The sequence below is a fragment of the Carettochelys insculpta genome, chromosome 1 (assembly GCF_033958435.1).
Source record: "Carettochelys insculpta isolate YL-2023 chromosome 1, ASM3395843v1, whole genome shotgun sequence".
Classification (NCBI taxonomy): Eukaryota; Metazoa; Chordata; order Testudines; family Carettochelyidae; genus Carettochelys; species Carettochelys insculpta.
Genome location: NC_134137.1, coordinates 44,988,381 through 45,008,157, shown reverse-complemented (window position 1 = coordinate 45,008,157; position 19,777 = coordinate 44,988,381). Strand labels below are relative to the sequence as shown.

Below are 19,777 nucleotides of genomic sequence, written 5' to 3'. Positions count from 1 at the left end.
GCTGCAGCAGCCCATAGCCCATGGGGTTCCATCAGCAGCCCTCTGAAGATTCACAACATTGCAGCTTGGGAAGGGGAGGGAAGGAAAAGAATGGAGACTAAATGAATCTGAGGTGCTCCAAAAGTGTTGGGATGGAGGGGGAGGTGTAGGAAGCGCAGGGCTCCAGTGTGTGAGGGGGAGGGAGGCAGACCACAGGTCTGGTGGGGACTGCAGGTGGAGCCCCATTGAGCTGCATGCAGGCTGCAGGTCAACCACAACTGATCTAGCACAACTGGGCCCAAAACCACAATGAGATATACAGGCACTATTTCAATTGACATATCAAATACACACAGACACAAGAGTTGCAATGGCACGATCAATTAAGAATGCTACTCCAGTATCACAATATATTATTTTTGTGTTAGGTTTTCTGGATTCATGTCCATGAAAGACAAATAGTTTACTATGAGAACTTAAAATTAAATTAGGTACGTAATTAATGTTGGCAACAGAAATTCTAGGTACGCTGAGGAAACAAAAGAACAATCTGCAGAGAGTAGAACTATTGGAAGAACACTTTTATAAGCAGATGGCTTATTTTTTTAGTAATGAATATGTTTTAAATTTAATAAAAAGTTCTGGTGTCAGAGTGATAAACGATAATGCAAGGACAGTGACAGAAAGCAACCCAAGATTAAACATTCTCTTAAACATGTAGCACATGTTGTCAAATAAAAGATAACTTCTCAAATATCAGCCAAGAGGAAAAGACATCAACTAGCTTCCACTAGGGAATAGTTGGAGACGTATGTTTATGATGTTTTTAATGGTTAAACAGATTCATTATTTGATTCTAATACCTTCCCTTAACAGTAAGGTAATTCAGCTAGTGTGACAGGTGGTTAAAGAAGAGGTGATGTTCTATATTAGACAGATACATAAATAACGTTTGGACTGATTCAAATTTTTCAGCATTATAGTTTTCAGCTCAGAATTTAGAATTATTTAATCGACAGCCTGCTTTCTGCACCACAAACAGAAATAAAATTGAGATGCTCCTCTCTTTCAAAATAAAAGTTACAGATCATCTTTTGCTAAGAAGCAAAGGGTCTTTTATTGTCTTTGAAGAAATTACATTGGCTTTTCTGATTTGAAGTATGATGGTATTTTAAATCACTTTGTGTAACTATTAAACCTTTTTACATTCCACAAAATAAGGCAGGCTAACAATAGCGATCAGTATTCAGCAAAGGCAGATTAGCCCAATAACACTGCCCCATACAGCTGTCTCCTCCATCCACTAATGGATAAATTAGTCATTGTCATGATCAATATTGTCACAGTTGGTGAAAATTCTAATTTTCTGCATATATACAGTTAACTGATTAATTCTGCTTCATCATTATGTCATCTTAGGCAATCCATTCAAGCTACAACATTTGAAAAATTACTTGTGTCAGACAAGAGAAAATACAGCAACCTTTAGCAGAAAGTTGGGCAGGGGCCAGGGGAAGGACTTGATGACCTCCTGTGGTCTCTTCCAGATCTAGCATTCTGTGATTCAAAGTTTATAATTATCACCTTACACCACCCTTTTTTTTAAATTTCCAGATGTATGTGCAATTAATCATTAAAGCACACCCGTTTTCCACTATGTAGTTTATATCATCTGTGCACTCCAGTCTAACAAAGATCCTATGTTCATAATGCCTCCTAGTCAGCTAACCAATAAATCCACAATTTCTTAAGCATGTCAGAGTCAAATCATTAGTTCTGTTGTCTACTGCCTCTTCTAGATTACTAACCTCCTGAATCCCAAGACACAGATAATAGATGCTGTCAGGTGTATAGCTCTCTCCATTTGGTCTTCGAACTTCATTGACAAAACGTGCCAACCCATGGTCCAGCTCAGCTACAGTATGTGATAAGAGATCTTCCTTTAATTTCACAGACTTTGCTGTCAAATAGAGATAAAACAAATAGAACATTAAGGAATATTAGCATTACTTTTTATTGTAGGCAGATGGTTTACATGTTCTCTGCACAAACTAATGAGTTCTAGCGCTGTACCCGGTGTATTTGATCTATATTACACAACAAAGCCACCACATTCAAGGCTACACTGACTACACTGCATTGCTCAGTGATGAGAAAATATTACCCACCACAGAGAATTGACTATCTTGCACAGCTGAGAAAAAAATGGAGGCAGACAATAGCTCAAGGTATTAAAATATAGGGAGTGGGTAAAGGAGGTTTCAGGAAGAGTAGCTGCATTTCTGGAGATCCAAAAGTGCAAACAGCTGTGATAAGGCACATTAAAAACTAGTGAAAGAGGAGATTTAAGTCAATATTGATCCCAGAGGTGCCTTGCAGAAAGAGCAGATGCAGTCCATAGCTGCCAAGTCCACTGAAGCAGAGCCCCACATTCAGGTAGAACTTAGAATCTGTGCACTGCCAACTCCATCCCCAGCCTAAGGTCTCTTAAAGTGTGAAGAACTAGGATGCCCATACTGTGCAGTTTAGGAGAGCCAAAAGTGGCATGGATCCTGGGGCTCGTTGAGCAATAAGGAGAACCAGAGGGCTGCTAGAAAAGTAAGGAGCCACAATAAATACTGAGAGCTAGAGCGGTCCATCCTGTTTCACACCAGGAGCCCAAGACCCAGGACTTGGCATCTAGTGCAGGTAGCATCTTCAGGAAAAAAGTTCACTTGTGGGGACTTGGAAAAGGAATTTAACATCCATTTTCAGCAATAAATAATCCTGTTGTAATCAGGATTTCATTCAAACTTGAAAACAGGTTATGTTTTGTCTTAAGAATTAGTTAAAAGGTGTGTTTTGTCTTAAGAATTAGTTAAAAGGTGAAAAGTTCATTAAAATATTTGTTTTTATAAAATATTAAAATTACTTAAAATATGTGGGAAATACTTACTTGATTTCAGTTCCTCTAATACCGGAAGATCTTCATCCAGGCTCCTAGTTTTTACCCAGTGTTTCCACGCATTTACACCATATGCATATTTGAAAGGAAAACTACACTCTGAATTCTCAGAGCTATCATCATGAGACTGGTATTCTGACACTGCTTTTCTCTTCACTCCCTGCCATTGAAATAAGTCTGTGAATATTACTGTTCATTAAACTGATCTAATAGTCAGTAACATTACCCTAAAAACTAAGCAAACAATATTAAATTGCCAGCTAGATTTTGAATTATAAAACGAAAGTAGCAATATCTGTTTCATCCACCTAGAGTCAGTAGATGGATCTTAGCCCTATATTAAGAATAGTTTTACCTGTACAGACTCAGGTACTTCTAAGACACCTAACAAAGTGGTATATAAGATAGATGAAGTTAAATGGAATTTGTTTAAAAAATGAAATAAGCTGATGCGTTAATGTCTAACAACAAAAAACCCACACTTCTGGCACCGCCGTTCACAGGGTAAGATTACAAGATTAATTTTCAAGTCCTCATTGTGCATGTATGCAAATCAGGAAGTTAGAGGTGCAACTATAAGCTTTGTGTCCATCACTCATTTTGTAAACTGCAACCAAGAACAGGGAGGCTGGACCTGACCACATCTGAAAATATACTGAATAATGAAACAATAATTCCAGCTTGTGCAGGCTACATATTTAAAATTAGTAAGCAACCTATAAAGGTTTTAGAAATGCTAGCATTAATAATTTTTTCTTCATCATTTTAAAAAAAATGCTATGAAACAGTTTGCTAGAGTACTAGTTTGCTAGTTCTTGTAATCCAAACACTACACGTCCTGGTGCCTGTGCATCACAAAGAGAAATGGACTGGAAAGAGACTATGCACAAACAAAAATCTGACTAAATTATTTTCAATGCCTAAGATGAGTGAAATACAAGAAAGTTATGATGAGCATAAACAATGGAAGGCAACACTTTCATGACCAGGATGTATTAGTACCATACACATAAAGATATTTGTTTACAAATATTTATTAATAATATACACTCTTTCAGTGTATATTTCATTTTGCACACTAAAAGCAGGATTTTCAAATAAAATAGCGCATCTTTATTAAAACTGTGGTGTTAGAGAAAAGGAAGCCAAATCTTATATAGTTAGAAATCTTGGGATTTTCCTTTTGTAGACTGGTGACAGTTGGTATACTTGTAATCCCCCCTCCCCACGTCTAGTGATATTTTAGTAACATTTTGACATTTTCTTCCAAATCTCTCCCTCCAAAAAGTGGTTTTAATGCTCATAATGCACTTTCTTTTCACTTCCCCCATTATCCCATTTTATAGCTTTTTGATATTCAAATAGGGCGACCATATCTCCCTGTCCCAAATACTGGACAGGGAGATACGGAGAAGGTGGGAATGAGGGGTGACTCCACCTGGCTCCACCAAGTCCCAGGGCTGGGAAGGAAGTGGCAGCCACCAGCCCTCCCCAGGAGCCATGGGGAAGTCACAGCTGCTGGCACTCCCCGAGCCCCAGGAGCATCAGAAACATGACAGCTGCCCACGTTCTCTCTGCTTCCCCAAGGCTCAGGGAAGTGACTCCTACCAGCAGCTGCCCCTGCACAGCTGCTGGCGGAAAAGGTCAGCAGGTGGAGGGCCAAATACTGGACAACGACTCCCTTTTAAAAAATAAGTAGGGACACCTTTTTGGCATCCCAAATACGGGACCGTCTCCCCTAATACAGGACAGATGGTCTCCCTATATTGAAAGGAATGGAATAATTCTAAGGTACCATACTAAAATCTCCAGGACAGGAATTAAAACATGTGACAGTGTATCAGTAGGGTAGACTCAAAGAACGGTGTCAACAACAGTGTCTATCTGACTTACTAATCACCAGAGCGTGCCATATATGAGGCTAGTCAAAAAAGACAAAATCACTCAACAGTAACAAATATTCTTTAACTGATGTGCCCACCTACACCCCCCTCCCACCCAGCTCTGCCTCATGGATAACTGACACAGATGGACAAACCCTGCACCATTCTTTCTCTACTGATGAGAACTATAAAATACAGTGGAGTTGGGTGGGCTGTGGAGTACTGTTAGGGACCACACCTGAAAGAACTTATTCAGCAAAGCTAAACATTAGGAGAGCCTGAATTTATACCTGGGCAGGACAAAGATCTTCAGGAAGTCTCCTAAGCTTTTACTTTCTGTTGCAGAGGTCTGAAGGTGCAGCAGTACCAGCCCACTCTCCACATGGGTCTCAAACAGTATCAAAACACTGCTATGGAAATCTGTAGTGCAGCAAGCTGGGCATCTGCACTTAACTTCACAGAGCACTATGCAGCTATTGGGGAACGTGATTCTGATGCAGTCTTCAGCTCTGCCGTATTGTCATCCATAACAGACTTGAGTGGGACAACTAGCCTTGGGAATCATCCACCATGGAGCATCCCTAGGGGCACTTATTGAAGAAAAGGAGATTACTCCTCCAATGCAGTGACTAACAATGGTTCCCTGTTATCACAGTCAGGTTTAGGGCAACTGCTCAGGAAGTGAATCAGGTAATTTATGTGAAAAGCTGAGATACCCTTGGGGATTAACTTGGGGTGTGATCTAAGAGTAATACTGTCTCCCCCTACTCCCCAAATTGCATAAGGGTGCGTAACAGGACAGCTGTCTCATACTAGCACAATAAGGGGGTAAATCAATCCTGGGAAGAAGGCTGGGAGCCAATCAGGACCCAGTTGGGCCCTATGAGAAGGGCACCAGCACAGGAGGAACTCATTCTCGCTCCAGCTCTGGAGGGCAAGGAAGCTGTATGCCTGTTGGCATTTCGCAGGGGGAAGGAGGATGGTACCTTTGACCAAGCAGTGTTGGGAAAAGGCAGGGTGAGCCACGGGAGCTCAGGCCTGAGTTAGGGTAAAGGACTTTTGTACTCCTGGAAGGCAGGCTGCTGATAGCGTGATGCTGGGGAAAATGCAGCAATTCCATATATGTAGTGCTTCCATGAAAAGGGAGGGTGATCTAGTGTCTCCCTGTTGAGGTATGTAATTTTGTAACATACCCACTGTACTGTCTAACAAGACTTCTTTGTGCTCCTTTGATTAGCGGAAGAGAAAGAGTGCAGGTCTTCCTGACCACTGTAAGCTTTAGGAGGTCAATGTGAAGAGACATCTACATGGACAACCACTTGCACTGTCTCATAAGACTGTGGTGATGTGTGCCTCATTCTATGAGGGATGTGTTGTTAGTGAGTAACAATGACAAAATTTATGAGAAAAGGATCACCATGTAGGACATTTCCTGGGTCCTTCATCTTCCCCCAAGCTGAACCACATCTGGAGTCATATCATGGGAAGTCTGACATGAGATACCATGGCTGTGTCTGCCACTCTATGCCCCAAAAGGCAGAGGCAGAGTCAAGCTGATATTCTAAGACTGATTTATACGGCCTCTAAGAACATGACCAGGGTGTAGAACTTGTACTTTGGCAGAGCACCCTAGGCTGTAATGAGTCAAGACTGGCTCCAATGAACTCTAAGTAGAGCTTAGGGGATGAATGTTGATTTTTAGACACTGAACTGGAGACTCAGTCATATAAAACAGGCTGGTGGGCCTCACTGAAGGAGCAGGCTCTGAGGAGACAATTGTCCTGGCAGGGGTGGACCACAACCCCCAAAGAGCATAGGTGAGCTGCTGCTATAGAGACAACCCTGGAGAATACTCTCAAAGCAAATGAGACATCAAAGAGGCATATGCTGTATTGTTAATGGTCCTGACCCAGGGTAAGGCTATGTCTACATTAGCATGTTTGTTGTTATAACTTATGTTGCTTAGGGGTATTGTTTATTATGCTGATGGGAGAGCACAGGGTAGGAATACAGGATCTCTCATAGTGGTGCAACTGCACTGGTACATCTGTGCCGCTGTAAGCGCTCTATGATAGACATGATCTAAATCTGAGTAATCAGCTGCAGCAAGGTAGACTCAATATATGGAAACAAGCATGCTGCATGTCAAGAGCTGTAAACCAATGCCCCTGTTCCAAAGGTGGGATAACCCCACTCCTACTGTAACCATTCTGAGTTTTTGAGCTCTGACAAATTTGTGCAGTGCTGTAAGAGCCAGTCTCCCACCTCTCATCTTTTTGGGTCTCAGGAAATAACAAGCAGAAACCTTTGCCCCCTGGATATAGAAGTACAGGTTCTATGGCTCACAGAAGCAGGAGGTGATCTACTTCTTGTCATAATAAACTTCCATGAGACAAATCCCTCAAGAGGAATAGGTAAAGGTGTTGGGGATAGCTTACCCATTGGCTGGATATTTATTCCCAATTACAGAATGGAGCGAGGCGGTACCCACATGGGTGTGATGGGTTGATCAGCTGCAGTTGGTGTTTTAGGAAGCGCTTTGACCAAGCGGTCAAAAATGACATTTTGAGGTAGATGATAGTGAAAATGAAGACTGGGGGCCTAGCAGTTTATGTTTGGACAATCTGGATTTTTCCTTTGAGGCTCATAACAGCATTGAGTTGGAAAATGTAGAGCGTGGGATATATGCCTAAGGTTGCAAACTAAATGGCTGGAGAGAAGCCCTGGAGACTTCGGGTGTTTAGAGGGATGTGTCAGTCTTCTCAGCAAGCAATACGATGCCTTTGAAGGTGTCATCATCACCATCATCAACCATGGGCTCAGTGTCTGTTGATGTCTAACACCTCCCTCGCTACTTCATTCCATACTTCCCTGTCCAGTGCAGATAGGCTTAGTTTCTGTAGGCTACCTCTGAACCAATCTACTATATCATCTACCCATTCTCTGTGGGATCTGCCTCTCCTATTCAAACCGTCCATTATGCCAAATATCAGGGTCTTGATTCTTCATTCGTCATTCATTCTGCAGCTACATCCGAATAGCTGTAACTTCCATTGTATAACCTGCAGTAGGCTCTCTTTTGGCTGTATCTTCCTATATAATCCCTCATCGGTGACCTTCTGAATCTACCCAGTTCTCAGGATCTTTCTTTAACAACTCCTCTCAAATGCCAATATCCTCATCTTTGAATCTTTTGTTAACACCCATGTCTCACATCCATACAACAAGCTGTTGAATACACACATTTTCAAGATGCTCAGCTTCGTTCCTAAGCTAATCGCTTTGCTCTTCCAGATCTTATCCAGCGCCTTTAAACTCGCTCTTGCTTTCACTATGCTAGTCGCTATTTCCTTCTTACAGTCTAGATCATACATTATGTTGCTCCCTAGATATGTGAACTTCTCTACGTTCTCTAATTTGATCCCATCTACACTGGTCTTCCTTCCTATTTCCTTATCTTCAAATAACATTGTTTTTATTTTATTGATGCTCATAATCAGACCATAGCGTTTCCCTTCTTCATTTAGCATCTGTACAGTTCCCGCTAGCTTCTCTTCATCTTCTTCAATGATAACTATATCATCTGCAAACCTAGGTTGCTGATTTTCATCCCATGCACCGATATCCCTTTTCCCTCTTCCTTGATCTTGCCCGTCACTCTCTCTAGGTGCATGATGAAGATACTCAGTGAAATCGGATCTCCTGGTCTTGTATCTCTACTCATTATAAACCAACTTCCCAACTCCCCACATGTTCTCACCACTGCCACCGCACTGTCATTGATATCCGTCAACAACCGTTTCAGTCTGCTATCCACTCCATATGACTCCAACACTGCCCAAGTTACTTCACTTTGGCTATATCTACACTAGAAGCATCTGTTGACAGAAGTTACTGTTGACAAGGAAATCTCAACAGAATCTGTCAAGAGATTGTATCTACACACAACTTGCTCTGTCGACAGAGAACTGCCAGACTGCACTGACCTCTGGTGCCAGAAAGCAGAATGGCAGCTCTGCAAAGAGGGCTGCCCGCCACCCGGAATCCCTCTCTGTCGACAGTACTCTGTCGATGGGTTGTTATGCCTCAAATTTTTGAGGCATAATACTGTTGAGTCAAATGCAGGGTTCTGTCAAGAATCTACCAACAGACTGTTTTAAGTGTGTAGACACTCCCTGAGTTATGTCTACAGAAGGCCCCTTCTGCAGACAAAACTCTCTAGTGTAGACCCAGCCTTTCTGATCCATACTGTCAAATGCCTTCTGAAAATCAATGAAGCAACTGTAGATGTTCTTGTTCTTCTGTCAATCTTTCCCACTCTCAATCTTAGTGCCAATATCTGCTGTATGGTACTTTTATCTTTCCTGAATCTCGTTTGCTTGTCTGCTAGACGTTCTTCTACTTGCGATCTCAGTCTCTCCGCCAGTATCATCAGCAGCAGCACCTTCTCTAAGTGACTTGTTAGGGGAATTTGTTCAGTGCAACGTCACTCTTCTTACCAACGTTCCTCCTTTATCCAGGCTTGGGCCTGGCATGGAACCCTTGAGGTTTCATGATACACTTGAAGGGAAGGTGCTTTACTGTAATCTGAACTTCTTTAGGGAAGACAGAGAGGTACACCCACAATGCTCACCACATAACCCCGACTGAAGAGTAACAGAAGAATATTCTATTCTATTCTAAGTCTATTCTTTCCCCACTGAAGAATAGACCTGGCTGCTGCATTAAGTGCTGACTGGAACACTGTATGGGATACCACCCTCTGGCCAATCACTGGATGGCTCGCTATTGATCACACTTGCAGTGTCTTCTTAGAAGCGGCTCAGTTTCTCTCCTTGCCTCTGTATGGTAGTACTGTTGCTTTGGTGCCTATGCCCACCAGGTTTTTAGGTGCATCAATGGTACCTGCCAGTTATGGACTGATGACACCAAAATGTGTTGGTGATCTTCTCTGGCTAGCTCAGGCCTCACAGCTCTTTTCTGTAGCCTTACATAAGGGGTCCACAGTTTTCTTTGACCCATACTTCTTAGATGTTAAGAAAGAGAAACTAAAGAAAGCTCTGTAATTAAGAGAAAAGCATTAACTACTGAAATGCTAAGAAAGAGATAATGATCTGAAGAAGGGACTCCTGATAGCTCCATTTCTAGCCAAAGTTAGCTGAGAAGGAACTAAGAGGAGTTCACCTGTGAGTGATGTTTAGCCTTGTGGCAGACGTTGGGGTAGGTCAGATTAAGAAGGAAGTTCATGTATGGGCCAAATGCACACTGCTATTTCTGATCAGCAGGGCCAGGATGCAAGCATACCTAGAGTGGCGCAGGTACAGGGATACTACTCAAAGGAGGCTAGAAATTGCTGTATAGAGAGAAACAGCAAGTGAAGAGCATCCCAAACACTGCACCTTCTTAAAAAGGCAGCACACAATCTATCTCAATGGCCCCACCTGACTTACAGGATACAGGGACCAATGTTCCTTTAATTTTCTTCACCTCCAGTAGAAACACATGCTACCAGCTGTCAGAACTATGAGTATTCTGCTAGTCAGCTTGGCGGCCTTTGAGTCTCTCCTGAGTGGCTGCCAAGAGATTACTTGACAGGTACACTGACAGGGACATTCATTAAATTTGTCTCTCATGTACACATGGTCAGAGCAGCCTGAATTCTGCACTTTTCAAGTTTAGAAAAAAAAAATCTGTGCAAAATATACTGTGCCCTGCAAAGGTCAATTTTTGACAAATCTCAACTGCCTACCAAAATCGATTTTCACCAAACCATTCCAAAGTACTTCTCAAGGAGGGTTTTCCATCCAAATTTCAGCTTTTCTAAACTCAACCACTGTCTTTAGAACTGTTAAATTCAGAAGCATTTTTATTTTTTAGTTTAAAAAATAGGGAGGGAAAATATATTCCCCAACTTTCATAGTCAAAATTGACAGAATTGGTTTTGCTCAGATTTTCAACCAAGCCTGGAAAATTTCAGAATAGAAACAAAGTCTGGGAAAATTCTGAGCAAATGAAAAATATTTTTAGTCCTTACTTACAGTGGTAGCTTGATAAGCGAATACATTTATATTATTGGATGAGCGAAGTGAAACCCTATACTGAATGGAATTTCTTGCACGATCAGTAAGTTTGGCCATCCCTGATTTAGTATTTCCACTTAAAAGAGGCACAAGTAAATTATTTGTACAAGGCTACGCAAGTAAGTGGCAAAGTGGGATTAAATCCCAGAAATTAATGGAAGTCACTCTCCTCACTCTGTCTGATGATAAATCTTGAGTAAGTATTACAGTGAATTAATTGTATGGCACTGACTTAATGTTACTACTTGAACAAGTATACTATTTCATTCCAAATAAATTAGACATTAGCAATAACATCACCTCTCACAGTGATCTAAAATGTAGACAACCTACTGTGTATACTTTTTTTTTTGTATGTGAACCGTGATTTAATACCTTCTTTTTGGATCGAGGTCTTGGCTGTTCCTCATATTCTTCCCCAAAGACGGGAGGCAGCAAAAATTCATTTTCTGTATCAAGCTCTTCAGCGGCTGTAAATATATTAGAAACTTAAGTTTCGTAACACATTTTTGAAAGATTACATGGTTCAAAGTGTGAATTGCATAAACCTACATATTATAAAGGAGTCTAGTAGAGCACAAAGATGACAATGGACTGCTAGCAGTTGGTGCAGTAACAGATATAGGATTTCTGGAGAGGCAATTCATTCTTTTGGTATTTTATATAAAATACCTATTTCAAAAGCAAATACATGAGGAAGAAAAATTTCAAATGGTCTGTTACATCACTAAGACTATGTGTAATTCTACTAACTGTGATGTGCAACCTATTACTTAAATCTCTACATCAGATAACTGAAAAATAGCTAATTTAATGCTGAAGTTTTAAAAAGGTTCTATAGATAATCCTGGAAATCATAAACCTGCAAATTTAACTTTAGTACAAGGCAAAATGATTGAGATTATAGTGAAAAACAGAGAGTAGTTAACAATGGTTTGTGGTCTTGCTGGAGGGCATAACAAGTGGGGATCTGCAGGGATCAGTTTGGGGACCAGTTCTGTTCAACAGCTTCATCAACAATTTAGATAACAGCATACAGAATATGGTTATAAAGTTTGGGAGGTGACACCAAGATAGGAGTGGTTGCAAGTGTTTTGGAGGGTAGGACTGTAATTCAAAACTATCTGAATAAACTGCAGAGATGCTCCTAGGTAAATAATATTAAATTAAATAAGAACAAATGCAGAGCACTCTGCTTAGGAAGGAGCAATCTGTTTCACAAATGGGAAATGACTTATTGAGGAAAGTGTACAGCAGAAAGGGATCTCGTGGCCATAGTAGACTCCAAACTAAGTATGAGACAAGGGTATGATACTATTACAAAACAAGCTAACACGATTCTGAGATGTATTCACAGGTGTGTTGTAAGCAAGACATGAGAAGTAATTCTTTTGCTTTACTCTAAGCTGAGTAGACCTCAACTGGAGTACAGTGTCCAGTTCCAGGCACCGCATTTCAGGAAATATGTAGATAAACTGGAGAAGGTCCACAATACAGCAACAAAAATAATTAAAGGGACTAGAAAATATAACCAATGAGAATTAAAGAACTGGGTTTGTTTAGTATGAAAAAGAATGAGAGGGAAACATGATAACAGCTTTCAAATACCTAAAAGGTTGCAAGGAGGAGGGAGAAAAAATATACTCCTTAACCTCTAATAACGGGACAAGAAACTGTGGGCTTAAACTGCAGGAGGAAGTCTTAGGTTGGACATTAAGAAAAATATCCCAACTGTCAAGGAGGTTAACCACTGGAATAAATTACCTAAAGATACTGTGGAATCTCCATCATTGGAAAGTATTAAGAACCAGTTAGACAAACACTAGTAAGGCCTGGTCTGGATGGTGCCTGGTCCTGCCAGGAGTGCAAGGAACTGGGCTTGATGACTTCTCAAGGTTGCTTCCAGTTCTAATATTCTGTGATTTACCAGACACACAGATGAACACACTGGCTGTGTCTACACTGGCACAAATCTTCGAAATAGCCACGCTAATGGCCATTTTGAAGGTTACTAAAATTCAAGTCTCTTCTGACTGAACAGCTATACTCCATTGAAAGCAAAGTCCTCAACTGTACTCTGTAATTCCCTAAGGAAGCCCAAGAAGCATAACCAGTATTTCCTCCTTGTGCCAATTCTTGGTGCCAGTGTATACAAGGATATGTCTGCAGAATCAACTGCTGCCTGAAGCACGGTTCCAACTTTCTCACCTCTAAAACAATGTGAAAGGAGGCAGTCTCGCTGCAGCATCTCATTCACAAAGTCCACCAATTGGCCAAAGCTACCTCTCAAAGTCCTTAATCAGAATAAATTACTAAAAAAACAGTAAAATCCTAGGAACAAGAATAAAAACAGTTTTTCTGTGAAATCTGCATGTCAACAAGAAAGAAAGAACTCCTACTTGGACCATGCATCAGTGGGAAGGAGCTGAAGATATGGTTGGTACTGCCCTACCACATCAGGCAAAAATCACAAGATGGTCCCAGGGCACATGAGTGGTTGTTGGGAGTTAGGGAGTGACCTAAGCCCTCTCCCCGCGGATGCAGTGAGCCAGCTGGATATCCTTAGGCACGATAGTGACGTGCTTGGTAGGGATAGCGCACAGGTTGGTGCCCTCGAAGAGAGCTACGAGGTAGGCCTCGCTCGCCTCCTGGAGGGCCATGACAGCCAAACTCTGGAAGTGCAAATCCATCTTGAAATCCTGGGTGATCTCCTGCACCAGGTGCTGGAAGGGCAGCTTACGGATCAGCAACTCTGTAGACTTCTGGTAGTGGCAAATTTCCCACAGGGCTACAGTGGCAGGGTGATAGTGATGAGGCTTCTTCACCGCACCAGTAGCAGGAGCACTTTTTCGGGCAGCTTTGGTAGCGAGCTGCATACGGGACGCTTTCCCACCAGCAGACTTACAAGCCGTCTGCTTAGTACGCGCCATCTTCACAGTAAGACACTACTCCTTGGCTAGAGACAAGAATGTGGAACAACAGATACTATTTACTTTAAAAAAAAAAAAAAAAAATCCTCTGGCTCCAGGAACCTAGTGCTTAACTGTTAATGGAATACAATAGGGATCATCACTTGAAGATGATGACAGAGGTCTATACATATGCTAACAGTGTGGAGGAAGTGAATAAAGGAGTTTTATTTCCCCCCCCTTCACATAATAAAAGAGCCAATAAAATTAATAGACAGAAGGTTTAAAAACTAACAATGAAGTACTTCTTTACACAAAGCATAATTAATCTGTGGATCTCACTGCAGGGGATACTGTAAAAGCCAAAAGATTAACACAACCAAGTTCACAGACGACAGATCCAAGTACACAAACACTAGCACCCTGGAAGAGTTGAACAAGAGCAACATTGAAGCCATTGTCATTCACCAACAACTTCATTGGACTGGTCATGTGGTTTGGATGTCCAATGAGCGTCCCCCAAAATAGACTGTTTTCAGAGTTGAAGTAAGGACAGAAGAGCACTGGGGACCCACAGGAAGTGATACAAGGTTGTGCTGAAGGCACACAAGAAAAAATGCAGCATTGGTGCCAACACTTGAGAGAACCTTGCCCAGGACCGTCCAGAGTGGTAATCCGTGAGAGGGTGGCAGAGTTAGAGAGATCCTGCCACAGTGCAGACGAGCAGATGTGAAAAAGAAGAAAAGAGCAGCAAAAACTACCCCACAGCCTTCCAAGAACTACCAGCACCTGCCCCTTCTGTAATGAGATCTGCAGCTCAAGAATTGGGCTGATCAGCCATCAACAGACTCACAAGTAGGAAGGTGACATAGAGGTCCTACTTGTTATCAAGTGATCACCAAGAAGAAGTAACACTTGTTCTTTTCCTGTTTTAGTCTCTGATCGTACCTCATTTTCACTGGTATTCAGTAAATGGAGAGTGATATGAAGACATCTTACTTGTTACTGAGTGGCTACCAAAAGAGAGAGAATTACTCAAGATGGCCAGGAAAGCAACCCCATGCTCCTAGTGCCACTACTTTTCCAACTGGCAGAAGCTGGGACTGGGTGACAGAGGATGAATCACTTAAAATTACCATGTTTCCCCATATTCCCTCTCAAATACCTGACATTGGCTTCTCTCAGAGACAGGATACGAGGCTAGATGAACAAGTACGGGTGTTCTTATGTTATAATAGTACAGATCACAAACCAAAAAAAACAACCTACAAAGACAGCTCAAAAAGACTATTTCATTCAATATATATGAGTTGAAAGAATAGCATAAATACCTCTTGGAAAGTCAATTTCAATATCAAGGTCTGGTTCATATGGAATATCAGGCAAGCTTGTCTGCATCTCTGTATTAGACGTTAGCAGGTCTGTCTCAATTATTACACCTGTAATTAAATAAAAGAAAACAATATTGTTTAACAGTTAATTTTCATTTTGTGGCTGCGTCAAGACAGTGCAGCAACTAAACTCCTCCTCACATACTCACTGCCAGGCAGGATGATGGCAAATCACCAGCCCAGGTCTTCTACTTCTAGAGCTCTCTATTCTGCTTCTCTAGTGTGGTTTCTTTCCATCTAGAAAGATACCTGTTAGCTTACTCTGCTCTGTTTAATTATGAAGAATCTCTTGCTGAAGTGAAGGTTTGGGAAAGCACAGAATTGGGTAATGTAGGCCAGTGTTCCTTAAACTATGTTCCGCAGGACGCTGGTGTTCAGTGTGCACCCTGCAGGTGTGCTGTGAGCATTTAGAAAAAATAATTCAAAGATTTTGATATCGTACGCTGATGGCATATTATTTTCTGTTATGAAAGCCAGATACTGTTACTTCCTCATTGTTATTATACCCAATTAAATTACTTCATTTTGGTTTTGCTGTATATGATGCTATTTTTTCCTTTTGTTTTGGTATGACAATTTTTTTTTTTTTTAAGAAGAAAATTTTCACAGGTGCCCCTGCATAAAAAATATTAATGTTTGGTGTTCCACAGTCTCAAGAAGTTTAAGAAACACTGATCTAGGCTGTCTCAACCAGCCACAGAAAGCTACTTAGCACAAAACAGAAATATAATTTCTCTTTCTGTGGCTTTGCCTGCAACAGTACAAATCTAGGCTTCTTTATAGCAGACCTTATCCAAACAGAAAAAGAAAACCAAAACCAAGATGATAAACCAGAAAAGGAAAACAGCAGTCTTTGAACTCTGCTCAAATTTCTGTCAGAAATAGAGCTCTGAGCACAGAGAAGCTCTCCACAGTCCAAGGCAAAGCATACAAGTGCTCTACAGTCAAAGAGCTCTGTTTGCGTATGTTCTGCCAACAGCATCTACTGAAAATGCAAAGGGAACTTAAGGTGGCAACCTTGCAAAATTTTTCCAGTGAAACCTTCTACTTTCTAGTTCAGATGGTGGCCCTGACTAGTTCTGCAGCCTTATAAACCTCCTTTATTATTCAAGGCTTAAAACTTTTGTCCATATCAACTCTGGATACTTTGAGGAAACAGTTGAAGCCAAAAAAGCTTCTGGAGACCTCCTTAGGTTATTGTTTGAAGGCGAAATTGCAGTTTTCCTGTAAAATTTAGAAGGCACATAAATATATGATGATACATGGGGAGAAAAAAGTGTGTATGGCAGGAAAATGAGGATGCCTCACAGAGTCTCTCTCTGCCTTCAGGTGAGCTGCAAAGGGGGACAAGAAGAGAGTGGGAAAGCAGTTTCACTGTCATGGCCCCAGAAACTGCAGCAATTGCTTCTTTACTCTGCTTCAGGGAGAGAATCTGCTCTTGAAGGTTTGTAGCTTCTAAGGCCAGAAAACTATTTTGACCATCTAGTCTGACACCATGTATAGGAAAAGCCACAGAACTTCCCCCAAATAATTATTGGGGTGCGTTTTAGAAGAACATGCCATCTTCATTAATAATCTTGATTTATAAATTTAAAATCCATCACAAACCATGGTATATTGTTCCAATGGCTAATTACTGTCACCGTTAAAAATTTACACCCTTTCCCTAAGCTAATAAAAAAAATAACTGAAGGTGCCTGCTAGAAAAGTGCTACTGCAAGAACAACAGTTAGTTTGTTCTTTGTTTAGCCTCCTTCGGCTGACAGATGAATGGTTGCTGGAGCAGTTGCAGAAGCCACTTTCCTGTGTTGGTAGCTATAGAACGAAGCAGCAGTCAAACTAGAGATGTAAAGGAAGGAGCCCTGCAGAGTGAGAAAATCCAGGGTGACAACATGTCTGTCTCCTGGCTTTAGCAGCAGCTGAGGAGGAAGAGTCCAGCTTTTACACGGCTGCCAGCCAAACCATAGAACAGACTTCTAAAAGTTCCCTTCCTCTCAAATACAGTGAAATATTCCAGAAATTTGTTTGAATAGGTAATATTTCCAATTAAATTTGGAGTTCACAAATAGCAATTTTGCATCACAAATAGCAATTGATGATGATGATAGGTCCTGTTGTGAGTGTAGGGGACTGGATCTGATGGCCAGTCAAGGTCCTTTCCAGTTCTACAAGATGTGTGTATCACCATGTTACTTTACTTTACTACACTACTGTAATAGTACAGCACTGCATCCAGACAGAGGCAAAAAACTGTGGATTTAAAGGCCACAGCAATAATACATACTGTTCAGATCTGTAGTCTCTGTTTTTCCATCATCTTGAGGCAACATCTCAGCTATATTCAGTAGCTCAGCCTCCAGAGCATTTGAAGGAACTTTACCCCTTAACTCTTCTATTGCTTCAAGGATCTTCTCATTGCTGTCCAGAGTGGTGGGGAGAAAAACTGGAACTGGCACCTAACCAGACAGGAATGAATAACCCTTTGAAAATTTAATTGTTAACAAAGGATTACAATGTAGAGTTAGAGGCAGAAGCTTTACATCTATCATTCAAAAGAATTAAGAGGCCAGGCCACAGAACCATAACATCCATTTGGGTCTAGCAGAAAACCCAACCGTTGACTAAGACAGTTGAAAAACAATGAATAGAGATGATCACAAAGGGAAAAAGGAGGGAACAGAAATGCCACAAGAAGTAGTACAATTTAGTGGTGAGAGTAAGGAACAGCACCATGACATTCCTGGCACCTAATCCCAGGTCTGACTCCATCTGTCTAGTGTTTGTGGCCTTGGATAAGACACTACCCTCTTTTGGTATCCTTAAGTTCCCCATCCGTAAAATGTGGAAAATTCATTTACATTTCTAGTCAAGGAAGTGTTGCAAACATTATCACTTGGGCACATCACTTTTAAAATGGAACGATAACTATTAAGAAGCTTAACTTGCTAGAAAATTTGTAATCCACGCCTTATCCTGATTTTCACTGCAAACCCGTCAATCCCTCTTTGCTTCTACTCCCTCCTACAAGTCTTACTTTGCCATCCTTCAGGCAATTTTTCACTTCTCAATCATGCAGCAGAGATGCACCACTCCAAACAGTTGCTGGAGCAGAACAGCACTCGAAGAGCTTGCATATATGCAAGTATGCAGGTTGCATACTGAAGAATGGGGAGGAATATGAAATGTCACTGGCAAAGCACTGCTTTACCTAAATAAAAAAGTTCTGAAGCTCCATTCAAGTAATATGGTGCTAACGAATGTAAGGTGAAAAAAAATAAACAAACACCACAAATTATTTTCTTAGCTACATTTATCTTTAAAATAAGGCATGACTTACTGGAACAGGAACCATGGCTGGAACAGGAACATTTTGACTGTACATATGCATAGGCACCGGAACATAAACAGGTACAGGAACAGGCACTGGGACATATTCTTTCTTCCAATCATCTTCTATAAAAATAAGCCAAATATTGATAGACACTTACAAAAGCAGCTTGGAAAAGTTAAACTTTCTATAGCATATTCCAAGCCAACATAACCCAAATACATGAGAGGTGAAATGAAGGAACCGGCACTTCTAATAATATTCAAAAGTATTTACCTGTCTGACAACATTTTGTCTGCATGTGAGGTTTACAGTATGTGGCTTTTGTCATTGTCAAAGGTTTGCAAAGAATTGCCTTGTTCTTCATCTCTTTGTTAGGTGTTGGAGAAGGGGGTGGTGCTGAACCCTACAAACAAGCAAACAACTGCATCATTATTGTTGTGTTACATTTTTTGATTTCACATACCAATGAATATTTGTGCTCTAGCATATATAAATATTGGAAGAGAAAGCAAATGCAAAGCAAGACTGGTGGCTGCTCTTTAGTTAGAAGTTTTTTAAGACTTACAAATAGATATTACAAAATTATAAAACATTTAAAAATAAACAGTAGTTGGCAGCATACTCCTTAAAAACGGAAAGGCTTTTAGTTGCTTTTTTATTCTAAAATTGAGCATAGAATCAGTGTGCCTAAAAGCAATTTTCTATGGATGTGCTCAGAAGTTTTTAATCAAGGTGACTTGTGGCTGACATCCACAATTAATACAAACACCTCAAAATGTTTAACTCACACATTTATACATAAACTAAACATAAATTAAGATACTTGATTACGTGTGTTTAATATTTAGTTCTATGAAAGACAATGTGTTTTTTTCCCTAAAACAGTAAGGAATCCAAAGAGGAAGGAGCCAATCTAGTCAGGTTGGAAAATAAGCACTCTGAAAGTCTCAACAGAAGAGATCAAAATGAATTAGTGTAAAATTAAAGGTAATCTGGAGGAAGGGGTCATTATTAAACCCCCTTTTTGTGACAACCTAATACAACTTGGTAAAATTCAAACGAGGTTACTCCATACTCCATTCACACTCTGCCTTGTTTTCCACTACACAGACACAAATCATTAAGAAAGTTACATTCTGTTATTCCTAAATAGTCTCAACAACACCAGTGAGACCCTGACAGCAGTGACCAAAAGTTCTGATAATTACTATTTGAATAGATGCCTTAACTTTGGATTTTCTGTTTTTCAAAAATGGGTCA

At 40.7% G+C, this 19,777-nt stretch overlaps 2 protein-coding genes across 9 annotated transcripts in view; both read right to left on the bottom strand.

Moving 5' to 3' along the window:
* The window catches only part of ZMYM2 (zinc finger MYM-type containing 2), a 196,336-nt gene that overhangs the window by 16,710 nt on the left and 159,849 nt on the right, over positions 1–19,777 (bottom strand). For all 8 annotated transcript variants that reach the window (XM_074985173.1, XM_074985237.1, XM_074985228.1 and 5 more), the window contains 7 exons: positions 18,791–18,920; positions 18,524–18,639; positions 17,471–17,642; positions 15,127–15,234; positions 11,262–11,356; positions 2,915–3,083; positions 1,788–1,939 (listed from right to left, as the gene is read on the bottom strand). In XM_074985173.1, coding sequence (XP_074841274.1) covers positions 1,788–1,939; positions 2,915–3,083; positions 11,262–11,356; positions 15,127–15,234; positions 17,471–17,642; positions 18,524–18,639; positions 18,791–18,920 — 942 coding nt within the window. The remainder of the gene's footprint in view (positions 1–1,787; positions 1,940–2,914; positions 3,084–11,261; positions 11,357–15,126; positions 15,235–17,470; positions 17,643–18,523; positions 18,640–18,790; positions 18,921–19,777) is intronic.
* On the bottom strand, positions 13,406–13,816 carry LOC142008177 (histone H3-like). Its single transcript, XM_074985245.1, has one exon. The coding sequence runs from the start codon at positions 13,814–13,816 to the stop codon at positions 13,406–13,408; it is 411 nt and encodes a 136-aa protein (XP_074841346.1).

What these genes read in the sequence shown, in the direction of transcription:
- LOC142008177 (XM_074985245.1), bottom strand. Translation starts at nt 13,816, where the DNA reads ATGGCGCGTACTAAGCAGACGGCTTGTAAGTCTGCTGGTGGGAAAGCG.